This window comes from Vanellus vanellus (assembly GCF_965231255.1).
Source record: "Vanellus vanellus genome assembly, chromosome: 4".
In the NCBI taxonomy this organism is placed as follows: Eukaryota; Metazoa; Chordata; class Aves; order Charadriiformes; family Charadriidae; genus Vanellus; species Vanellus vanellus.
The window spans coordinates 37,593,277-37,612,917 of NC_138909.1; the positions used below are offsets into that span (position 1 = coordinate 37,593,277).

A 19,641-nucleotide genomic window follows, 5' to 3' on the forward strand; every position below is an offset into this window, starting at 1 on the left:
ACTGATGCTCCCCTGGGATGAGCTCTCTCAAAGCATGTTTGGAGAGGAATTAAAACCAGAAACTTTTCCCACGTTTCCTCATGTGTCTTTTTTTTTTTTTTTTGTTATGGTCAGAAAATGTCTTTAAATATTGTGAAGAATGGGAGGGCTAGTGTTCCTTATTCTTGAAACACATCTGCAAATGTTTTACATAACCTGTGACGTGTGCCATCATCTTTCTCACACTTTTTAAGTGTTCATTATACTGCTGAAATTCCTTCTGTAAAGTCTATGCTGGCGATTCATTATCTTTCTCCTATCAGACCTTTAAAACCACTAATTACCATTTGAGAGAGGTTTTCCTATAACACAATAGACCTTTTTTTTCTGAATTTTAGTTACATTAAGTGCAAAATGCACTTAGGATATGAGATGTAAACTTGATGTTTTAATAAAGGACGACCTAGTATATGCATGGGTTTTTTTCAGTATTGGAATCCTCTGAAGTGCCATGGAATTAGGTTTTCCACTTTGTTTCTTTAAAGATACAATTTAGGAGGCCTTGTCATTCTAGAGGTCAGGAACAGTCTTGAATTGGTCACTGCTTGAAAATTCTTATGCCTATTAAGTTGATACTGGTTTTGAGCTGGGATATATGTTATCAAAGGACTATCCCATTTGTTTCTGGGAAAACAAGAACTTCAGAATACTTAGAAAATAGTTCTGCAGGAAAGCTTTCTTTAGGAACTGTGTCATAATTATTTGGAATTTTAAGATCTGTACATTAAAGATACTGGGTTTGTACAACAGTATTATTACTAGAAACATCACGGAACTCCACTTTCTTGCAAATCAATGATGATTTTGTGATAAATAGCCATTGGCAGGAGCCCAAGGTCACATTCAGAGCAAGGGCACAGATTCCAGTCCCTAGCAGGGCAGGAAGAGGCTGAAGTTGGGTGTCCTGCAGCACAAAGGATGGCAGGCTGCATTGCAAAAAGAAGCTGGAGACAGAGTAGCTGCATGTCCACCTGCTTTGTCGACTCACGGACCTTCACATCACTGCACATTTTGCCCCTGATTAAGTCCTGGACCATGACCATCTTCTGTGACCTCTCCTTCCCACCTGGTAGCTTCTGGAAACTTAAGGTTTTCCAGGTGTAAAATAGTCCTTCATAGAGCAGATTCTACCTGCCTGGATATTTTTCCTACCACATCAAATGTAATTTAATTAAAACACAATATGCTAGCATGGAAGTGGACCCCCAAATAATTCCAGGTTATTGTCGTTTAGAAACAGAGAAATAGTTTCACCATCAGGAAAAAAAAAAAAACAAACCAACATTAAAACTATTGGTAATTGCTGAAGGTCATTCACTTCCTTTGTTCTTAGTTTAGTGCAAATGCAGTAAATCTTCATTGATATCTAATTTAGCCATTAAATCAGTCTTACATTCTTCACAGAGAGAGAAACTGTTTGTTTTTGGTTGGTTGGTTGGTTGGTTTTTTAAATAGCAGCATATATAAATGCAGTATTACATTCACTGGGAGATGTTTTAAGTGTTTTGTTATACATTTTTGTCACAAAAATATATTTCAGATTTTTTTTTCTTCCAAAATGCTGGTATACCTTATTTAAAAAGTTTTAGTAGTGTTATTTTATAAAATCAAGATTTATCTTGAAATTTAAGGCCCAAATTCAGCAAAGCACATAAGTATGCATGTTATAAGATGCATCAAAGCCATAAATGTTTTATCCTTTGACAATGATGCACATATGTATTTATGTTACTATTTTTCTTAACAGTTTATTTCAGTACACAGATCAGTCTAACTAAATAAAAGGTGGTTCTTTTCAGCTTTTCTTTTTTAGTAAAGTAATACATGTTTATATAATGGCTCCTGAATAAAAACACTGTCATATATATAACAATGCTTACATTATAAAGAAAAGTATTATGTATATTTATGTATTGAGAGTGTGGTTCTTGCTTGAAATTTTTCACTGCCTCATTTGCTACACAACATTATTCAGCAATAAAAAATAAAGCATTACTGATACCCATGCAGTAGAAACACATGAGTTTCTATGTAAAAACTGAAATCAGAAATATAGAATGTTATGTAAACATTCTTCAGCCTCTTGTTCTTAACAATGTGTTTACTGATTCTTAAAATAATACTTTAATAATTTTGATAGATGGCCCCTAGAAGCTGGCCTGACACCATCAGAATTACAGCATACTTTAAAAGGGCTTTTTCTGCCAAATATTTTTTTTCAGCAGCAGGTCCAGCCAAAGTATCTTCTGACTGTTTCTCGTCTTATCCATGCCACTCCTGTTGGGTCTGCAGCACGCCTCTGCTTTGCCATTCATTCCAGCTGTTTCAAAAGAAGCAGCTGATAACCTGTATTAGGGAATTAGTTATTTTTAACCCTGGTACAGTTACTGTGTGACCCTAAAAGCCTTTCGGGTGTCTCAGGGGCAAAAATAAGCAGTGTGGTGCATAGGCTGATTAAAGCCATAGTGTGTCTGAAAGAAACAGTTATTGTACTGTATCTTCAGAGAGACAAATGTAATCTTTCAGCTACTTCCAGAGTTGCCGAAAGCTCTCAAGGATTACCTTGTTAGAGTATTATATGAGGGTGAGAGGATCTGATTCAGTCAATACAAAATGAAGCACTGAAGGGAAGAGCCTTTTTCAGATTAAGTCTTACTAAAATAAATGTAAAAAACAGGGAACAATTATTAAAATGAAAAGTTCAGCCTTTTTTTTAATGTGTTTTTTTTTGGAAAGATATCACCTTCAAAAGCATAAAAATCCCTTGGTGTTTCCAAGCAACTATGTCAGTTATGTGGTCAAATTCCTGTGATGTTAGTTGTCAACAGTCAGTGGCTTTTACATGAGGAGCTAAGCTCTGGTCTTAGATAGTTTGCTGTTCCAGAAGTGCAAGTATCAACTTTAGTCATACGTTTCTCTATTACAAAAAGGATATCTTGGGCACCAAATAAATTGAGATTTAAGTATCCATAACAAATTGGCTTCATTGTGCCGTATCAGGTAGTTTTTAATAGCTGCTTATGAAGAATTAAAAAGGTTTTCTCATTAGAATTCTGCTCTCTACTCTTTCAGAAACCTCATCCATCAATGTGACCAAAGATATATCAGATAAAACTCCTCTGCCTTAATCACTAGAGCCCCAATTCAGCCAAGAACTTAACCATGCACGGAACTTTAATTACCTGAACCACTGAAGTCAGTAGGGATTACATGCTTAAAATGGCATATGAGCTTAAATGCTTTCCTGAGCAAGGTCCTAGAAAAGCCATTATTTTAATGCACATATGATAAAACTGTCATGTGGCAGGAATTTAAAAGAGAAAATAAATGTTTTTAATTTTTTTTTCTTGTTTTGTAGGGGCACACATTTGTTCCTGTGGTGATTTATAGCTATCAATAATCTTCAACAGTGGTTGCCTTATCTACTATTCTGGCATCTTCCGCTCTTGTTAGTAAACAGAAGAGAACTCTTAAACACAAAGCCAAGTACTCTTAATCTGAAGAGAGAGACTTCGTACAGTATGTTCTGTACAAAACTGAAAGACTTGAAGATCACAGGGGAATGTCCTTTCTCCTTACTGACTCAAAGTCACATTACTGAGGAACATGACAAGGACTGCGCAGAAAACAGCTCTAGAGCAGCTTTGCCCATCTGCAAAGAGGTCCATGAGAAAGATGCTCAAGGAGACCTTCCACAAAGGAAAACGAGCAGAAGTAGAGTGTACCTGCACACATTAACTGAAAGCATCTGCAAACTAATCTTTCCTGAGGTAAATAGATACTGCATAATAATAGTAATGTATCAGCATTTAATTATAAATATTAAAAAAAGCATTTTATGCAAGCCTTTAGATGTAAGCGTTTAGCAAGTTCTTTTGACTTCAAAGTTTGTGTTCTTATGTAGTTCTGCATAGTTTATATCCTCATTTTGTCCCCTTTTGTTCCTTCTGGATACAATTTTGCCACAGTCAGTTTTGTACACTTTCATACCATTCATGTATTTCTGTAGCAATTTTTTTACGTAAAGATACAGTTAGAGAAACTCCACCTTGTTACCTAATTATGTAAATTATGTGATCACCTCATTAATTCACCTAACTGAATCCATACTGCTATGTACATTAGTCATTATCACAAAAAAAAAAAGCTGCTTTCACCTATTACTATGCTCATCTCCTTCCATACTATTTTTAAAGACATTACTGTCTGTGTTTACCACAAAAGTATTCTTATGTCTCTGCTTAACTCAACTGAAAATACATACAGTGCGTGCATAGTAGTTTGCTTGAGTGGGGATGAATACCATGGTTTATCTCTGTAAAAAGAACATGAAAAATGCAGCTCCATAACATTCAACACTTGGGCTTGACTCAGTTCTGTGGAAAGCGTGAAGGAATTGACTGGTATATATTTGGACTACAAATGGCAAATGGCCAACTCTGTATACTCAATTGATTACAACTCTATTACTTGACATTCAGTCTACTTTACTAAATGTGCTGGAGTTTGTTAAATCTATTCGCAGATCTGTTTTCGCAAGTCTGCATCTATTACCCTTTTTTTTTTTAAACTCTACATTATCAATTTTTGATAGACCCCTTTTACCTCTGCTGCACTTACACAGAAGAAATTAATCCCTTTAAACTGATCTTTAAATATATAAAGTAAAGGACTTTTAACTCAAGAATGAACTGACAAAGCACCCATTCTATGGTGTCATGATTGCTGTATTGCTTTTCTAGTATACAGTTGTTGGTGCGATTCTTAATGAAATAATTGTTTGGGTTTTTTTCTTTAAAGAGTGGTATAGATGTATGCAGCTGTCTATTATACAACCACGATAGGCTAGTTCATCAGCTGGGACAGAAGCTTGGTAAAGTCAAGAGTATTATGATGAGGAGCTACTGAAGTTCAAGGTTATTGTCACTTGGAACTTTGTCCAAGTATAGCAGTCTGTTCTCATGCTGATTTGGGCTCAAGACCTAAGCATCTTCGCAATCCCAGTTCTCCATAGAAGTGTTTTGCTTGTTTAAAAACATATTTTTCATTGCTTAGATACTTTATAGTGCCTTACTTAACCATCAGTGACTAACATCATCTTCTTTCCAATTGGAAACTGCAAAACAGGGGGCCGCATCATGACCCCAATTGATTCATGAACTCATGAAAGCAGTGAGTTGTGCATGGAAGTCCTGGACATAGTGAATTCAGAACAACTGTTGATTAAATTTCAGATATAATGTAGTGCATGTGATTGTTTTATTTGCTTCTTTGGGTGTTTACAGAAATATAGAGAACGTTGCTCAGAGATAACTAATGAATTGGGTGGTGTTCCACTTACTCCACCAGTTTATACACAGGTGTACCTTACATTGTGTTCATATACATGGTAGAAAAGATGTTCAATTCAGATTTTTGCTTGGAAAAAGTCTCCAGAATATATCGCCATGCTTTCACATGATACTTTCTTTGCGTGTGCAGACTTTCCTTTTGAAAATACAAAAAGCAAAAGATGCAGTAGAAAATGCTAGTTTCTTCACGGAATGAGAACCAAAGAAAAGCCAGAACACAGCAAGCCTCACAGCCAAATTCTATCATGGCAATATAGTACTGTTCTATGACCCTGCTTTGATGGGAAGTTTGGGTTTCAAATGATGAGAGACTACATACATAAGACAGTCTTACTGGCCCCAGCAATTTGAAATATACATGTTCGGAAAGTATTTTATCTGTTCCAATTAGGAACTACAGAAAGGATATACAATCACGGGATTGAGGTAGATTAAGGTGAATCTTCGTGATACCCTAAAGGGTCTTTTATTACAGGATCCTTTTACGCAGGTTTTCTACAGTGACTAGATTTTCATCTGGAGGATACTTGGGTTTGCAGCATACATCACCAAAATTCTTCTTTTTCCACAAATATAAATTAAATGGTTCTAACACTGTCTTGAAATGCTGTAGTCTTGAAAACAGAAAAGGAGGTAATCTGATCTTTTACAGCTCCATTTGAAAGTCTGTTACCTTTTGCAGTTTCAATCTTGACATTTCTGAAAATTGCCCTGAAAAAAAATTTAACTCTTAATATTCCAAGAAAAATTACTAGTTAGAAGAGCCACTTCTTACTGTTTTGTTGTGGGCATAATGCAGAATATAACTGCCTTACTGCCTTTTTCTGTTAGGAGAATATATTTTAAACTGAAAAGATTTCTTTCTGCATTTTGCATCCATGGTAGTGTGGTATTGGGGGGGGAGAATGTGTAATAATAGAAAGTTAGGTTAGTTATACTTATGTGTTAGCAGTACTATCCTTATTGCCATCTGAGAATTTGGAGGTAGAGCACATCACTAGATTTAAAATGCACAATCACTGGCACATATCAGCTGTAGAGGTACTGGAGCTGAAGACATCAACATAAACTAAACCCCAAACACAGTTATGACATGCTGTTTCTAAGAACTATTCCATCTTGAAAAAAGATGTTTGTCCCAAGGACAGCAAAGTAATTCTCTGTATAAAAATACTATTCTTATTATTAAATTTTCAGCAATGACATTTTAATCAACATAGCTTTTTTTCTTCCCCAGTTTGAAAGGCTAAATCTTGCACTTCAGAGAACACTTGCAAAACACAGAATAAAAGAAATCAGGTGTGTATGTGTAATGGGTTTGCCACTAACTTCACAGCAAAAATGTTTTGCAGACAGTTTATAAGGACTGGCTTGGTGAGTGGAAATCAGAACTTCTGGAATCTGTTTTCAATTATCTTGTCAAATTGGTGTGTAACTTTTCATGTAATGTAAGTTAATAAATGATTTATTTTATTTTAAAATATTCACAAATATTTAAATCACTCAGAACTTTGATTTAATGGGCAAATTTAGCCATTTGTGCAGGGAAACAGGCAAGAACTTTGTTTAAAATGAGCAAGAGTTTTGAAGGAACTCAGAGACTACTCAGGCATAGATAGAAAGATAAACATGGTTGTATATGTATCTACCCCAGTGTTTCTAAGATCCCAAGAAAATAATTTCAATTGCAAAAAATTAGTATAATACAAAAAATTTGGCTTCCGATACAGTGAATAATCATATGCTATAGTTACTGACATGTTTTCCCTGGGCTCACTTTGGCTTCTGGTTTCTGTTTCTGAGTAACTCAGCTTGATTTTCAGCACTCCTTAGTACTAATCCAATATTAATCATTTGGGCCTTGTAAGGAGTAAGAATTTCTTAGTGTGTCATTAAACATTGAGGATTCAATTTATTGAATGTATCTGAAAAAATAAGGCACTCAGTTTAAATCTCCTTTCAAAAGTGGAGAAAAATAATGATGTTGGAAACTACACTGTTGCTCACCTTGGTAAGAATAGATAATAACAATGTATCTTTTAAATTACACTTGATATTTTTAAAGCACTTCACATGCATTGACTGAATCAAAGATAGTTGGTCAGATGTGCATTGCAATTGCTGACTGGCTTATTGATGTGAATGTTTTTCCTATCTTTAATTACGTGTTGTTTCCTGGAGTATCAGTTTTATTACAAATTATTATGCTATTCTGAATGATGTAATAATGCAAACGTAAAACAGATCTAAATGTCTGTATTGCTTTTGCATATAAATATATCTAGGAGATTTCAAGTGAAGAAATTCAGAAAGCATGCATCAAAATCTTATTGCTTATATGGAGGTTCATCTAAGCTACATGTCCTCATCATTTTGGGTCTGATGTTCAGGCTGACATTTATTGACCTCAGAGAACTGAGAGGGCTGCAGTTTTCTGTCACGGAATCTGGATTAATACCAATGAACAACTAATTCTGAAGTTAATAGCTGTTATTGGTATTTTCTCTCAAAACAGAAATACCTTCTCATTGTTTTTTAAATTTAATGCAATGTAATTCCAATAAATGCTTGAATATAAATTCCAATTGTATTTAACAATATATTTCGAAATACAGTTATGGCTTCAAGCAAAAACCTGAATCAAACAAAAAACCAGAACTGTTGCAACCTAAGAGTTTTTAATCAATGACAGTCTATATCATTTGGCCTCAATCCATAATCTAAGCTCAGACCACTAAAACTTTAATTTATCACAAATGCACAGGATAATCTAAGATCCTGCCAAGATCCTATCTTGAATTAATGAACATTAAAGACGGCATAGGTAACTTCTGTTAACTTACTATTTTTACCATGTTTATCTTGATTTTTCAGGGGGTTTATTTATATTTTTATGATCTTTACAGAATAACTGGGGATAGAGAAGATTTTGAAAAAATAATCAGTGATCATGCCAATGCTGCAGGTAACGTAAGCTTGTTTAATAAGAGATATATATAAAAATATAGAGCTTATATATGTTGTATATATAAAATAATATATTATATATCAATTAGTCTTGTTGCTAAGAAAGAATTTGCTCCATGTAAGGGCTGCAGTGATGCTTACAAAACAGAGCCTAAACTGTGATGTCTGCAACTAACAGTTCAGAGTGTCAAAATTTGAGTTAAAAGACAAGTTTCTCAAGTCTGAGCTGTCGTAGAATCATCCACCTATAAGATCCAACATCTAGAGCGAGTTGTAACATACATTCTGTAATAAGTTACAGCTTTATACTCTTGAAAAACTGTTTGATCCTTTTCATCTTCTGAAGCACTAGTCTGTCAAAAGAGAACTGCTGTAATTTTCAATGTGGAGCTCACTGGCTACTTCTGTAATAGTAAATTAATATTTCTAAGAACTGAAACGTGGTCTTCTGCACACTTAAACTGTTAAGCTGGTCCTGGTACACAGTTGGCCTGTGACAGATAACACTTTTTGAAATGATTCCCAGTAACAGTTGGGAAGCTGGAACATTCCCAACAGTCAGTCTGCATGCAACTATCCTGTTAAAACAAATTTACTAGCAAAGATGTGAGCTGTTCTGTGCCAATTGGCCTCAGCGCGCCGGAATATTCCTAGGGCCATTTAATTTATTGGATCAGGTGTAGTACTTATATCTGCATATATTATTCTTACTTTTTATTCTCATTTTAAGTTTTCAAATTTGTATTTTATTTATTTATATCAAACTAAGGGAATTGGGTTAAATCCTATGCCAAAATGTGCATTCATTCTGTCTACATCTCTAAAAACAACACGGAGACTTGGATCTGTCCAAACTAAAACCTATTGTCTCCCTGTTTTCCAGGCACCACAAGTATGTCTTTGGTTACAGCAGGACTCCTAAATGAGAGGGCCCTCAGGTGTCAGTGCTGGATCAGGGAAGGATATTGCTAATTTGATTTGGTCTAGCATGAAAAAAAGTGGAGCCTGAGATTAGCCTGATATTCAGTGTGATGAGTGCAGTTCTGATTAAAATGTGGTTCCATGCAGGTGTTCCTGTGGAGTCTCTACGGGAATCTCTTGGTGAAGAGCTATTCAAAATATGCTATGAAGAGGATGAACACATATTAGGGGTTATTGGAGGAACCCTTAAGGACTTCTTGAACAGCTTCACTACTCTGCTGAAGCAGAGTAGCCACAGCCAGGAAGCAGGAAAAAAGGACAGACTTGAAGATGCCTCCATATTATGCCTGGAGAAAGATCAGGACTTCTTAAATGTGTATTATTTCTTTCCTAAGAAAATCACAAGTCTTATTCTGTCTGGTATTATTAAGGCAGCAGCTCATATTTTGTACGAAACTGAGGTGGAAGTGATGCTCATGCCTCCTTGTTTCCATAATGACTGCACTGAGTTTGCTAATCAGCCTTATTTGCTGTACTCTATACAAGTCAAAAGTGCAAAACCTTCCTTATCTCCATGTAAACCACAGTCTTCACTTGTGATTCCTGCCTCTGTGTTCTGTAAGACTTTCCCATTCCATTTTATGTTTGACAAGGATATGTCAGTTCTTCAAATTGGAAATGGGATAAGACGACTTTTGACCAGGAGAGAATTTCAAGCTAAGCCCAATTTTGAAGAGTATTTTGAAATTCTTACCCCTAAAGTAAGCTGCACTTTTAGTGGAATAATGACAATGCTAAATATGCAGTTTACTGTACGAGTCAGAAGATGGGATAATACTGATATGAAATCATCCATGGTAAGAGACTTTTTATAACCATTACTTCTGTGAGGAAATTGTTTTCTTCAGATAGCCACAAAACATGGCACACTTTGCATTTTCTACCTCTCAGCAGCTAATAAGACTGAATAATAATGATTTATAGAGGGTGCTCTAATACAATTCATATTCTGAAGCCAATATTAAGTCAAAATTCTGCTTTAGGACTTTTACATAAGTAAAATCTGACTGTTAACTTGTTTTTATAAAAAAAAATTGAAATATTGAGAGAAACTCAGTAAATTGAGATAAAGCCCACCAGATGTCATGCTGCTGAGAATAAGGGCATCTCCAACACAAAGAGTGGCAGTGAAAGCTTTACCAAAGTGCTCATGAATCATCTGGAAATCACAGCTCTAGGATTTCGGGAAAAAAAGTAGACATTCCTGTGCTCATTCAGCCTTTGGTATTTTGGTATCCTTGGTGTTCTTATATTTTTATCAGATGCAATCACCAATCCCACTTGGTTTCAGCTGATGGGATTACTGACTAGCTTTGCTGAAGCTGGGTCTGTGGCAAACAACCTGGGACAGTAAAAAACATTGAATGCTTTTATTCATCGCTGCCCTCAGCTGAATTCCAGCTTATCCCTGAGGTGCTCTGGGATAAATTACCAGTTCAAACTAAACACTCTAAGAACTTAAATGAAGAATGGTAATAAAGGTTTCACCCAGTTATTAATGAAGTGGGAAAAAATGTAGCACTGATTAGCTACTTCATCTCAGATCCATTTCTGCACTAGGCAAGTTTAATGATTACAAGAGGTAATAGACTCTGCTTTACTTTTGCATATGCTTACATATGCAAATGTAACGGGTTTTCTTCAAAAAATAGTGTGTCAAAGCAATGTCAAGAGGAGCTCTGCAGCACCTTGCACATTACACAGCTGAATACAGAAGGGACATAAAAACATTTTTTTAGGTCATTAAAATGGGATATTTATGCCATTTATGCCTTTAATTTTAAATTGCAGTGAGTACTGAACATCCTGCAATAAAACTGAAGCAGATTTTCTCACTTTATTGTACAAAGAAAGTGGTGCATGAACTAAACACTAGAGTTATTAGCAGAAATTCACAGGCCAGTATAGTCAGTAACATTTTAACAGTAGACAAAACCGCACAAAATTATTCTTTTGGGTTTTCTTCCTAAGCTAAAACTGGTACTGATACTAAAACATAATTAGGTGTTTATTCTTAAGTTGTGGTCTAACTTTTTACCAGAAGGCTCAAGCGAAATAAACTTATTTGATGGCTCTATGATTTTCTGTACCTCATGTTTTTTCTTAAGCAACTAAATTAAAAGGTAAGGGCTATGGACCAGTCTGATTTTCCTATGTTTCAGCAAAATGAATTTCCTCTAAAACTTGTTGCTTCTAAACCATTGCCATGCATGTTTTGCATGAATTCTTGTTTCTTTAACTGTTTCAGGTAATGGATCTTAAAGGCCAAATGATCTATATATTTGAATCCAGTGCCATCTTATTCTTGGGATCTCCTTGTGTGGATAGACTAGAAGATTTTACAGGACGTGGACTGTACCTCTCAGATATTCCCATTCACAATGCATTGAGAGATGTTGTTCTGATAGGAGAGCAGGCCAGAGCTCAGGATGGACTGAAGAAGAGGTTAGGAAAGCTAAAAGCAACCCTTGAGCAGGCCCATCAAGCACTTGAAGAAGAAAAGAAGAAGACCGTAGATCTTCTGTTTTCAATTTTTCCTGGAGAGGTTGCTCAGCAGCTGTGGCAGGGACAAGTTGTGCAAGCCAAGAAATTTAATAATGTCACAATGCTTTTCTCTGACATTGTTGGATTCACTGCCATCTGTTCCCAGTGCTCACCTATGCAGGTTATCACCATGCTTAATGAGCTTTATACTCGCTTTGATTACCAATGTGGAGAGCTAGATGTCTACAAGGTACACCATTCATTGCACTTCTGTGGGGTTCTGGGGCAGGAAAGGAAATTAAGACTAGCTGCGACAGAGGATAATATTAGTGCAAAAATTATTTTGCCCTAAACCCTCATTATAAGACATATTCAGGTAAATCACAAAACAAACAAAAAAATCAACAGTCAGCTGTTCATGCAGCCAAGAGAGAAACCCATCAAAACTTAAGAATTCATATTAAAAATTAATTTCAATGACAGTGGTGTGAATCTGGAGTGAATAGGTGTTTAATGTAGATATGGGTGACTGACAGCAGGTGAACAATGAAAAGTATTTTAGCATGATGCCCAGCAATAAATACACGTTGTGCAATTTTTCCTTTTGAGTGATACTGCACGATTTGCCCAGGACTTAAATTATTTAGTAGGACAAATAAGACTCAGTCAATATGTAGGTACAATTCTTACTGAAGCCACAGGCTATTCTTTTATTTGTCAAACAGTGTAAGACTAAGGAACAAATATGCCTGTTTTAGGTTGAGACTATTGGAGATGCCTACTGTGTCGCTGGAGGTTTACACAAAGAAAGTGAAACACATGCTGTTCAAATAGCATTGATGGCCCTGAAGATGATGGAGCTGTCAGATGAGGTGGTGTCTCCCCATGGCGAGCCTATCAAGGTTATATATTTTACTGTATTTTATATGATTAAAGTGGGCATTTTTCTTTGTTTATTTGCTTTTGGGGTTTTTGTCTCAAGGGATTTTCACATAATTGCATCAACTCAGACAAGTTTGGAAATCAAGTGTGTATGGCTGGAGAGGCTGACCTTTTTAGTTCAATGAATGAGAATTTTGTGGAGAGGTAAAGATGAAACAGAGATCTGAAAATCAACCCAAAAGGCTTAAATGCAGTGAAATCAATGGGTGCATGCTGACATGCTGCAGTTTTTGTCTCAGTAGCAATAAATTTTTCAATGACATGGAATACTGTTACTGTTTTCTAATGAGGAGACTAATCCTCTCCCAAAATTAGACACTATGAGAACATGTAAGTCTTTTGAGGCAACAGGTATAAATACAAATCATCAAAGACATGTTCTGATTGCAGTAATCCACACATTTTAAAGGACTCTATTGCTCTTCTTGGTTTACAGTCAGATACTGAACCAGTACCATAAGACAATGGTGTTAATACTGTCAAAGCAACTGTTAGATACAGTGGTACTCATATTTATGGCTTCCTTTCAATAAGGATTTATACATGCACTGAACTTTCCAAGTAGGTTTACCTCTCACTGAGAAAAAAAAGAGAAAGGCCTGGGTGTATGAGAAATGATGTGGACCTTCTACTAAGTTCAAATGGACCTCCTGGAAGGGGGTCCTATTATTTTTAATACAAGTGTCTGAGTTCATTAAGTCTTTCATTTACTCATTTTTAACATTTATCTGTTCATTTCTTTCTTTAGAAAACTTTCAGCTTCTTTGATTTTAGATTAAGGAGTATTTGTATTCCAAGACAAAGAAAATGGTTATTAAGAGGATTACATGCTCCACATTTATCACAGAGAACAGCAGTATTATATTATAAATAAATGTTGTTCTTTTTGTATTTCACAAAATCAAATTAAATTACGCTTAAAAAAATCTGGAAACATCTTTAAAATATTATAACATGTTTGTAATTTCCATGCAAACGCAATCTCTATAATTTTGAATGAGGCATGCTATTACATTTTAAAAAGTAATTTTAAAATATGGAGAAAAAAAATGTATCGTAAAAGTACCTACTAGGAACTTCTTAAAAGAAAACTGAATCTTTCTATTTTTAATGAAAGCATGCATCTATTTTAATGAAACGCTTCATGAAACCATTGGCTGTTTTTCAAAGCAACAAATATGTCACAGTCTACAGTCAAATTGTCAAATAAAAAGGCATGACTGCAAACTGCTTAGTCAGACTTGTATGTTGATGTACATATTTCAGCCATCTTTGCTGTGTGGGTCGATTTTACTTTTGTTGCAGGCTTTTCTGCTTTTCCACTCAAAATTAGAAATTGTGAATTCTTCATAATGATATGGTATTATCTTGATATGCAAAGAGTAGCACACATAAAAGATATGCAAACTTCCTGATATCATGCCATTATTGTGTGCTATTCTGAAGAAAACATATCTGCATATTTGTAATGCATATAAGAAAAAGAACATATGTCCAAAAAAAAAAAAAAGGAACATAGAAAGCAGCACCAGCTGTGAGTTACAACGAAGAGGTATCAAAATGTTTCAACTGGTGTATAATTTGATTAATTATCAAAATTCCATACTCTGGGATTGTCATTTACTCCATATGCAACCCTGTCAACAGAATTCAGTTGGAACTACAGCATATACATGTTGTCTTTGCTATTCCCTAAGACTTGTCTTCTGACCTTAACAGCAAAGCAAGTACTATTCATTAACTGTCACCACTCTAACAACACTGTATCACGTAATTCCTCCCATGAAAGTATCCAAGTGTTGTAGTAACTCCTGCTGATGTTTCTAGATTAATTTACTGCCACAGAACCCAGCGTTACCACAGTCATATAGATGAAGGATTACTTACTATAAATGCAAAGCAAGGTAAACTTGAGCTAGTTTCCTCTCCACAAGCAGTGATGACCAGAATGCGGACATTTTAGGGAGACTGTAATAACTCAATTTATATTAGTAACTCATTCTTTCTCATATTTTTAATAGAGGAAGAATTTATAAAACTGACTTTAAACATTTTATTGTACCTAATAATGCTGTTTTCTGTCTTTTATTTATAGATGCGTATTGGCCTTCATTCTGGATCTGTCTTTGCTGGAGTAGTTGGGGTTAAAATGCCTCGTTATTGCCTTTTTGGAAATAATGTAACCCTTGCCAATAAGTTTGAATCTTGCAGTATACCTAGAAAAATAAATGTCAGCCCAACAACTTACAGGTACAGTGTTTCATATCGGTAAAATGTCCACCTGAATTAGTTGCTGTAATACTTCATTACCTTCCTTTCTCTCTGAAGTACTGCTGTTTATTTTCCTTTTTCTCTCTTTATCTGACTGCTCATGAATGCACCATGGTTATTTTTAGTCAGAATGCAACCAGCAGCAACAAGAAAAAAGATGAAACAGAACAGCTAATATTTATTTTTCAGATGTTACATTTAAAATCAGTGGACTGTCTGGGCCAATTTTGCTTCTTACCCTGCAGCTGTATTCCTCTTGCTTTTTTTCCGCCCCTTCTCTCATATAGTTGGTTTGTCTTTGAGCTATGTGGCTTTCAGTGTGAACTGGATGCCAAAGTGGCTGCAGGTGCCCTTGAAAATAACAACTGAACTGAAGAATTGTTAAACATGACCCTACACATCTTTCTCTTTTGGTTAGGGAAGATGAATGAATAGGATGCAATGAATCAACCATGCCAGTGTTTAGTTTATACAGGTCTTGGTCCTAACTCAGTTTAAACCTCTTAGTATGGAACTTAGGCTGTACATTGAGTGTATCTACATTTTTCATAATGTGTAGTACGTGATTATGCAGACAGCTAGCAGGCTTTTCCATGGGAAATACAGCCTAATACTCTCTTTGTATTATCCTTTTAGTTGTACTTAAAAATCACTTTGCAACATGTTCTTGGCCAAGTGATAGTGTCTTATAGGTGCCAGGCAAAATAATGGGAAACTGGTTTGAATTTGATGGTTAACAACAGTCTACATCTGAATTCCAGATCCATGTCTGAATTTTATGCCACTGAGCTGATAGACATGATTGTTTCTTCCAGAGTGGCCAAAAGTTTTACAAGAATGAACTGTAGGGAGTGAATCTACTGTTGGAAAGTGATATGGCTGGCTTGGCAAAATAACCAGAATATGGATGGATATAAAGTATTTTTTCCTTTTAAGGAAGCACTGCTACCCACACCGTAGCCTGGACAGTCAGTTGTTCCTACTTAGCTTGTACGCACTGCCATGTATCCAATAATGCCTTGTGGCAAGGTTCTGTGGCCAATGTCAGACAGAGAATTTGGTACAGGATCCTGACATCCACTGCAGCATGTGCTATGAGACTTACAGAATGACAAGCTGTCCTGGTTTGAGAGACACAGGACTAATTTCTCTTCTAATGCTTGGGAAAACTGCACTTTCAGAAGACTCCAGTGTCTGAATTTGTGAAAATATTTACTTTACAGCCAGCTATGGTGTGTGGGTCTCAAGGTCTCAGTGTTTTTGAGCTAGCCAGGTGCAGGGATGAGGAGGAGCGAGACCCGGGCACTTGACCCAAGCTGGCCAACAGGATTATTTCATACCATCAACGTCACACTCATTATAAATTAGAAAGTTTGCTGCGAAGTCGCTCTCTCTCCCTTGATGGCTGCCATCCTGAGAACTTCGTGCCCTGGTGCCGGAGCCCTGAGGCCTTCCCTTCCTCCTGAAGCTGTAGCGCTCGCAGTGTCCGACATTTGCTGTCCACTGCTGGGAGTGCACAGCTTCCTACTGATATAACTGGCTGAGTATAATCTTTGCATATTCCGTATTGGTGTCGGGATCAATATCAGTTCTTTAGTGCTGTTAATGTTAATTATCTAATCTTATTTTATTAAATCTGTTTATACTTCAGCTCTCGGGTTTTCTTGTTTTTCCCGATTTCCCTTTCCCAGGTGGGGAGGGGTCATCGGGTGATAGAATGATTGTCTAAATGACAACAAATTGTTATGGGTCTCTCAAACCATAACACAAGCTTTAGATTATCTTGTATAGATGATTTAGATAAAAGTAGTACAGGTATTAGGGCACACAGCAAGTAACCTTTTTGATCATTGACAAATACAGAGATAGCATTAGCATCACCAGTGCTTATGAATGTCAGAAGAACAGTGCTGGCCAACAGTGATTTTTTTTCCATATCTGTATGGAAAATCACTTTGAATGATACTGGGTACAGTCTTTTCTTAAAACCATTAGATACTTCGTCCACACAAGACTTGGCTATAACTTATGGCATAAGTAGGTTTCTGCATGGCTGTGTATTCATCTCAATAGAATATTCAAAATGAGTATACTGTTGAAACAAAGACAGAATTAATTCTCCGAGTGCCTAGAAAATAGGCAATTTGGTTAAAGGGTGAACTATTGTTATTATTGTTGTGGTATGTTTGTTTTTTTCCGTGAGTGAATGATGTGTAAACATCCTTTTTGGTTAGTGTTTTTTTCTTTTTGATTGGTACACCAATTCTAAACACATATTGATAACATTACGACACCTTGTACAACTCTTGTATATTGCAATAATTGTTTGGAAGCTTAGATACCCATCATCAGTATTTACCCCTACAGATTAGCAATCTTTGTTTCTGATACAGAGGACCACTGGGTTTAGTGGACTCACGTGTGAAAAAGCAAAATTCTTAGAATTGGTAAGAGGATCTGAATAGTTTAGTTAATAAGTTTTTCAGTATTTCCTTAGTTGAAACACTAATTATGGTGCCTGTTTCATGTACGAATCTGAGCTAGCTTTCAGTACTAAATAACTTTTGAAAATCTTTACAACAAACATAGCACCTACATTCAAAACATTGTCAAGACAAAAAAGGACAGGCAATACTCTTGTTTGCTCTGGTGCACAAGTTAATAGGTTATCAAGTTTACCAAATAAACAGTATTTTTTAATATTTTCAGTAAATAACATATAAATATTAAATTAGATTCTGCCCAGCTACATTCTTTCCTGCCCTACATGAAGAATTATTGAATGTCTGCACTTGTAGTAACAATTAGTGACTGATTCATTTTTAATGAAGATTATTCATTTTTGTTCTAGGTTGTTAAAGGAATATCCAGGTTTTGTGTTTACACCTCGCTCAAGAGAAGAGCTTCCACCAAATTTTCCCAGTGATATCCCTGGAATTTGTTATTTTCTGGATGCTTATATTCAAGGAACAAGCTCACAGACTTGGTTTCAAAAGAGAGATTTGGGAGATGGCAATGCCAATTTTTTGGGTGAGGAAACAGGAATAGACTAAATTGTATATTCACAGGTGTATAGAATGAATTTATAAATATTTTGATTTTTTTTGTATAAATTGAAAATTTTTAAAAATGTATGAAACATGAAAGCACTTTAGATTGTTAACACCTGAAAGCCAGTATTAAAATTTCAGGAAGTATGTCACTGACTAATTTTTATTTTTCCTTTGCATAAGGAACATAGACATTAAAATAATGTTGTAATTTCACTGTTGAAAATGCTACTAAAAACTACATTTTCCCTGTGGTAATTTGTAAGTGCAACGTAACAACTCTCTCAGTTCACTCTGTGCTGAGATTTCTAGATGTATTATACATGCAGTGTGTCAGGAAACGTAATGTGCAAGTGATGCAGCCACATGCAGTGTTGTGAGCTGGTGCTTATCAATGACTATTGAAATATATTTTCTTAGTGATTCCATAAGAAAATATCCATTAAAATATTGTCATTGCTATCACATACTCCTTTCAGTGCATCATTTGAGCCCTATACTAGAAGCTGCTGACCATCTCCTAACACTGACTGGAGTCAATGTGTTGAGGGTGCTCAGCATCTTCTGGATCAGGCTGCTAACTGTAGCTAATACACATATACATAGCAGAGTTTGCTGCTTACTGTTTCATGAACTTTATTTCGTGTATAAAATGAATATATAATAAAACACTGTATAATCACATACTAAAGTCTGTAATCATCAAACAATATTTTAGTTCTTGGGGTTTTTAAAATACTTTACAAAAAATAATAATATCCATTTGCTGTTATGTATTAGAGCAATAAATGTTTTCCTTTTGTTGTCATTTAAATTTGAAATGTTTTAAAAGAAGTGTAATAAAACATGCTTTGGAGTGTTTGCTTAGAAAGGAAATTCCAGTCAGACTGTATAAAATGGAACAGAAGCACACCGGTTTAAAGCTAGGATCCTTATTCAAGGACAGCAATGTGGGTATGACATGTTATTGAAATGCCTATGGTATACTCAATATAAAATTGCCAGGGGAATCTACAGGTGAACAGCAATGCTTTAAAACATATGAACACATATACAAATATTACTACAATACAAGCTTTTCTATTGTGGATGGTGGAACATGAGTGGAGAACTCTGAAGGGTCTGCCTCCAGAACTGGCAGAATAGAGCTAGATACGAGTCCTGAGTTTTGGATTCTGCCTCACTAACTAGCAGACCCATCTGCACAGAAATTTCTCTGTGCCACAGTTTGATCCCAACTGCACTGCTTACACACATACAAATATTTCCAATAGTATCAAGTATTATTAGTCATTATTCTAATCTCTTAAACACCTGGGTTTTGGCATATCAAGCCATAAAAGTCTTTCTTCAAGGTACTTGCCACTGAATCAGATTTTGCTCTCTGAATATTTACAGGGAGCAATTACATTCAAGTAAGGTGCTATTCTGTTCATTTTCTGAATTTGACTGGTTCGTTCTGAAGCTCGACATACTGTCTACTGTACTGCTTTGCAGTAGAAACTCATACAGAGCATGTACCATCAGAGCCTTGAGAAAAATCCTTATAAGGGACC

General features: G+C 35.7%; 1 protein-coding gene across 1 annotated transcript; it reads left to right on the plus strand.

Annotated features, from left to right (window-relative positions):
- Positions 1-3,461: 3,461 nt before the first annotated feature.
- GUCY1A1 (guanylate cyclase 1 soluble subunit alpha 1) lies at positions 3,462-18,804 on the plus strand. Its single transcript, XM_082482366.1, has 8 exons — positions 3,462-3,809; positions 6,628-6,689; positions 8,297-8,355; positions 9,426-10,135; positions 11,587-12,072; positions 12,581-12,724; positions 14,860-15,014; positions 17,887-18,804. Exons 1-8 carry the CDS (start codon positions 3,561-3,563, stop codon positions 18,086-18,088), a joined length of 2,067 nt encoding a protein of 688 aa, XP_082338492.1. The 5' UTR covers positions 3,462-3,560; the 3' UTR covers positions 18,089-18,804.
- The last annotated feature ends 837 nt before the right edge of the window (positions 18,805-19,641 follow it).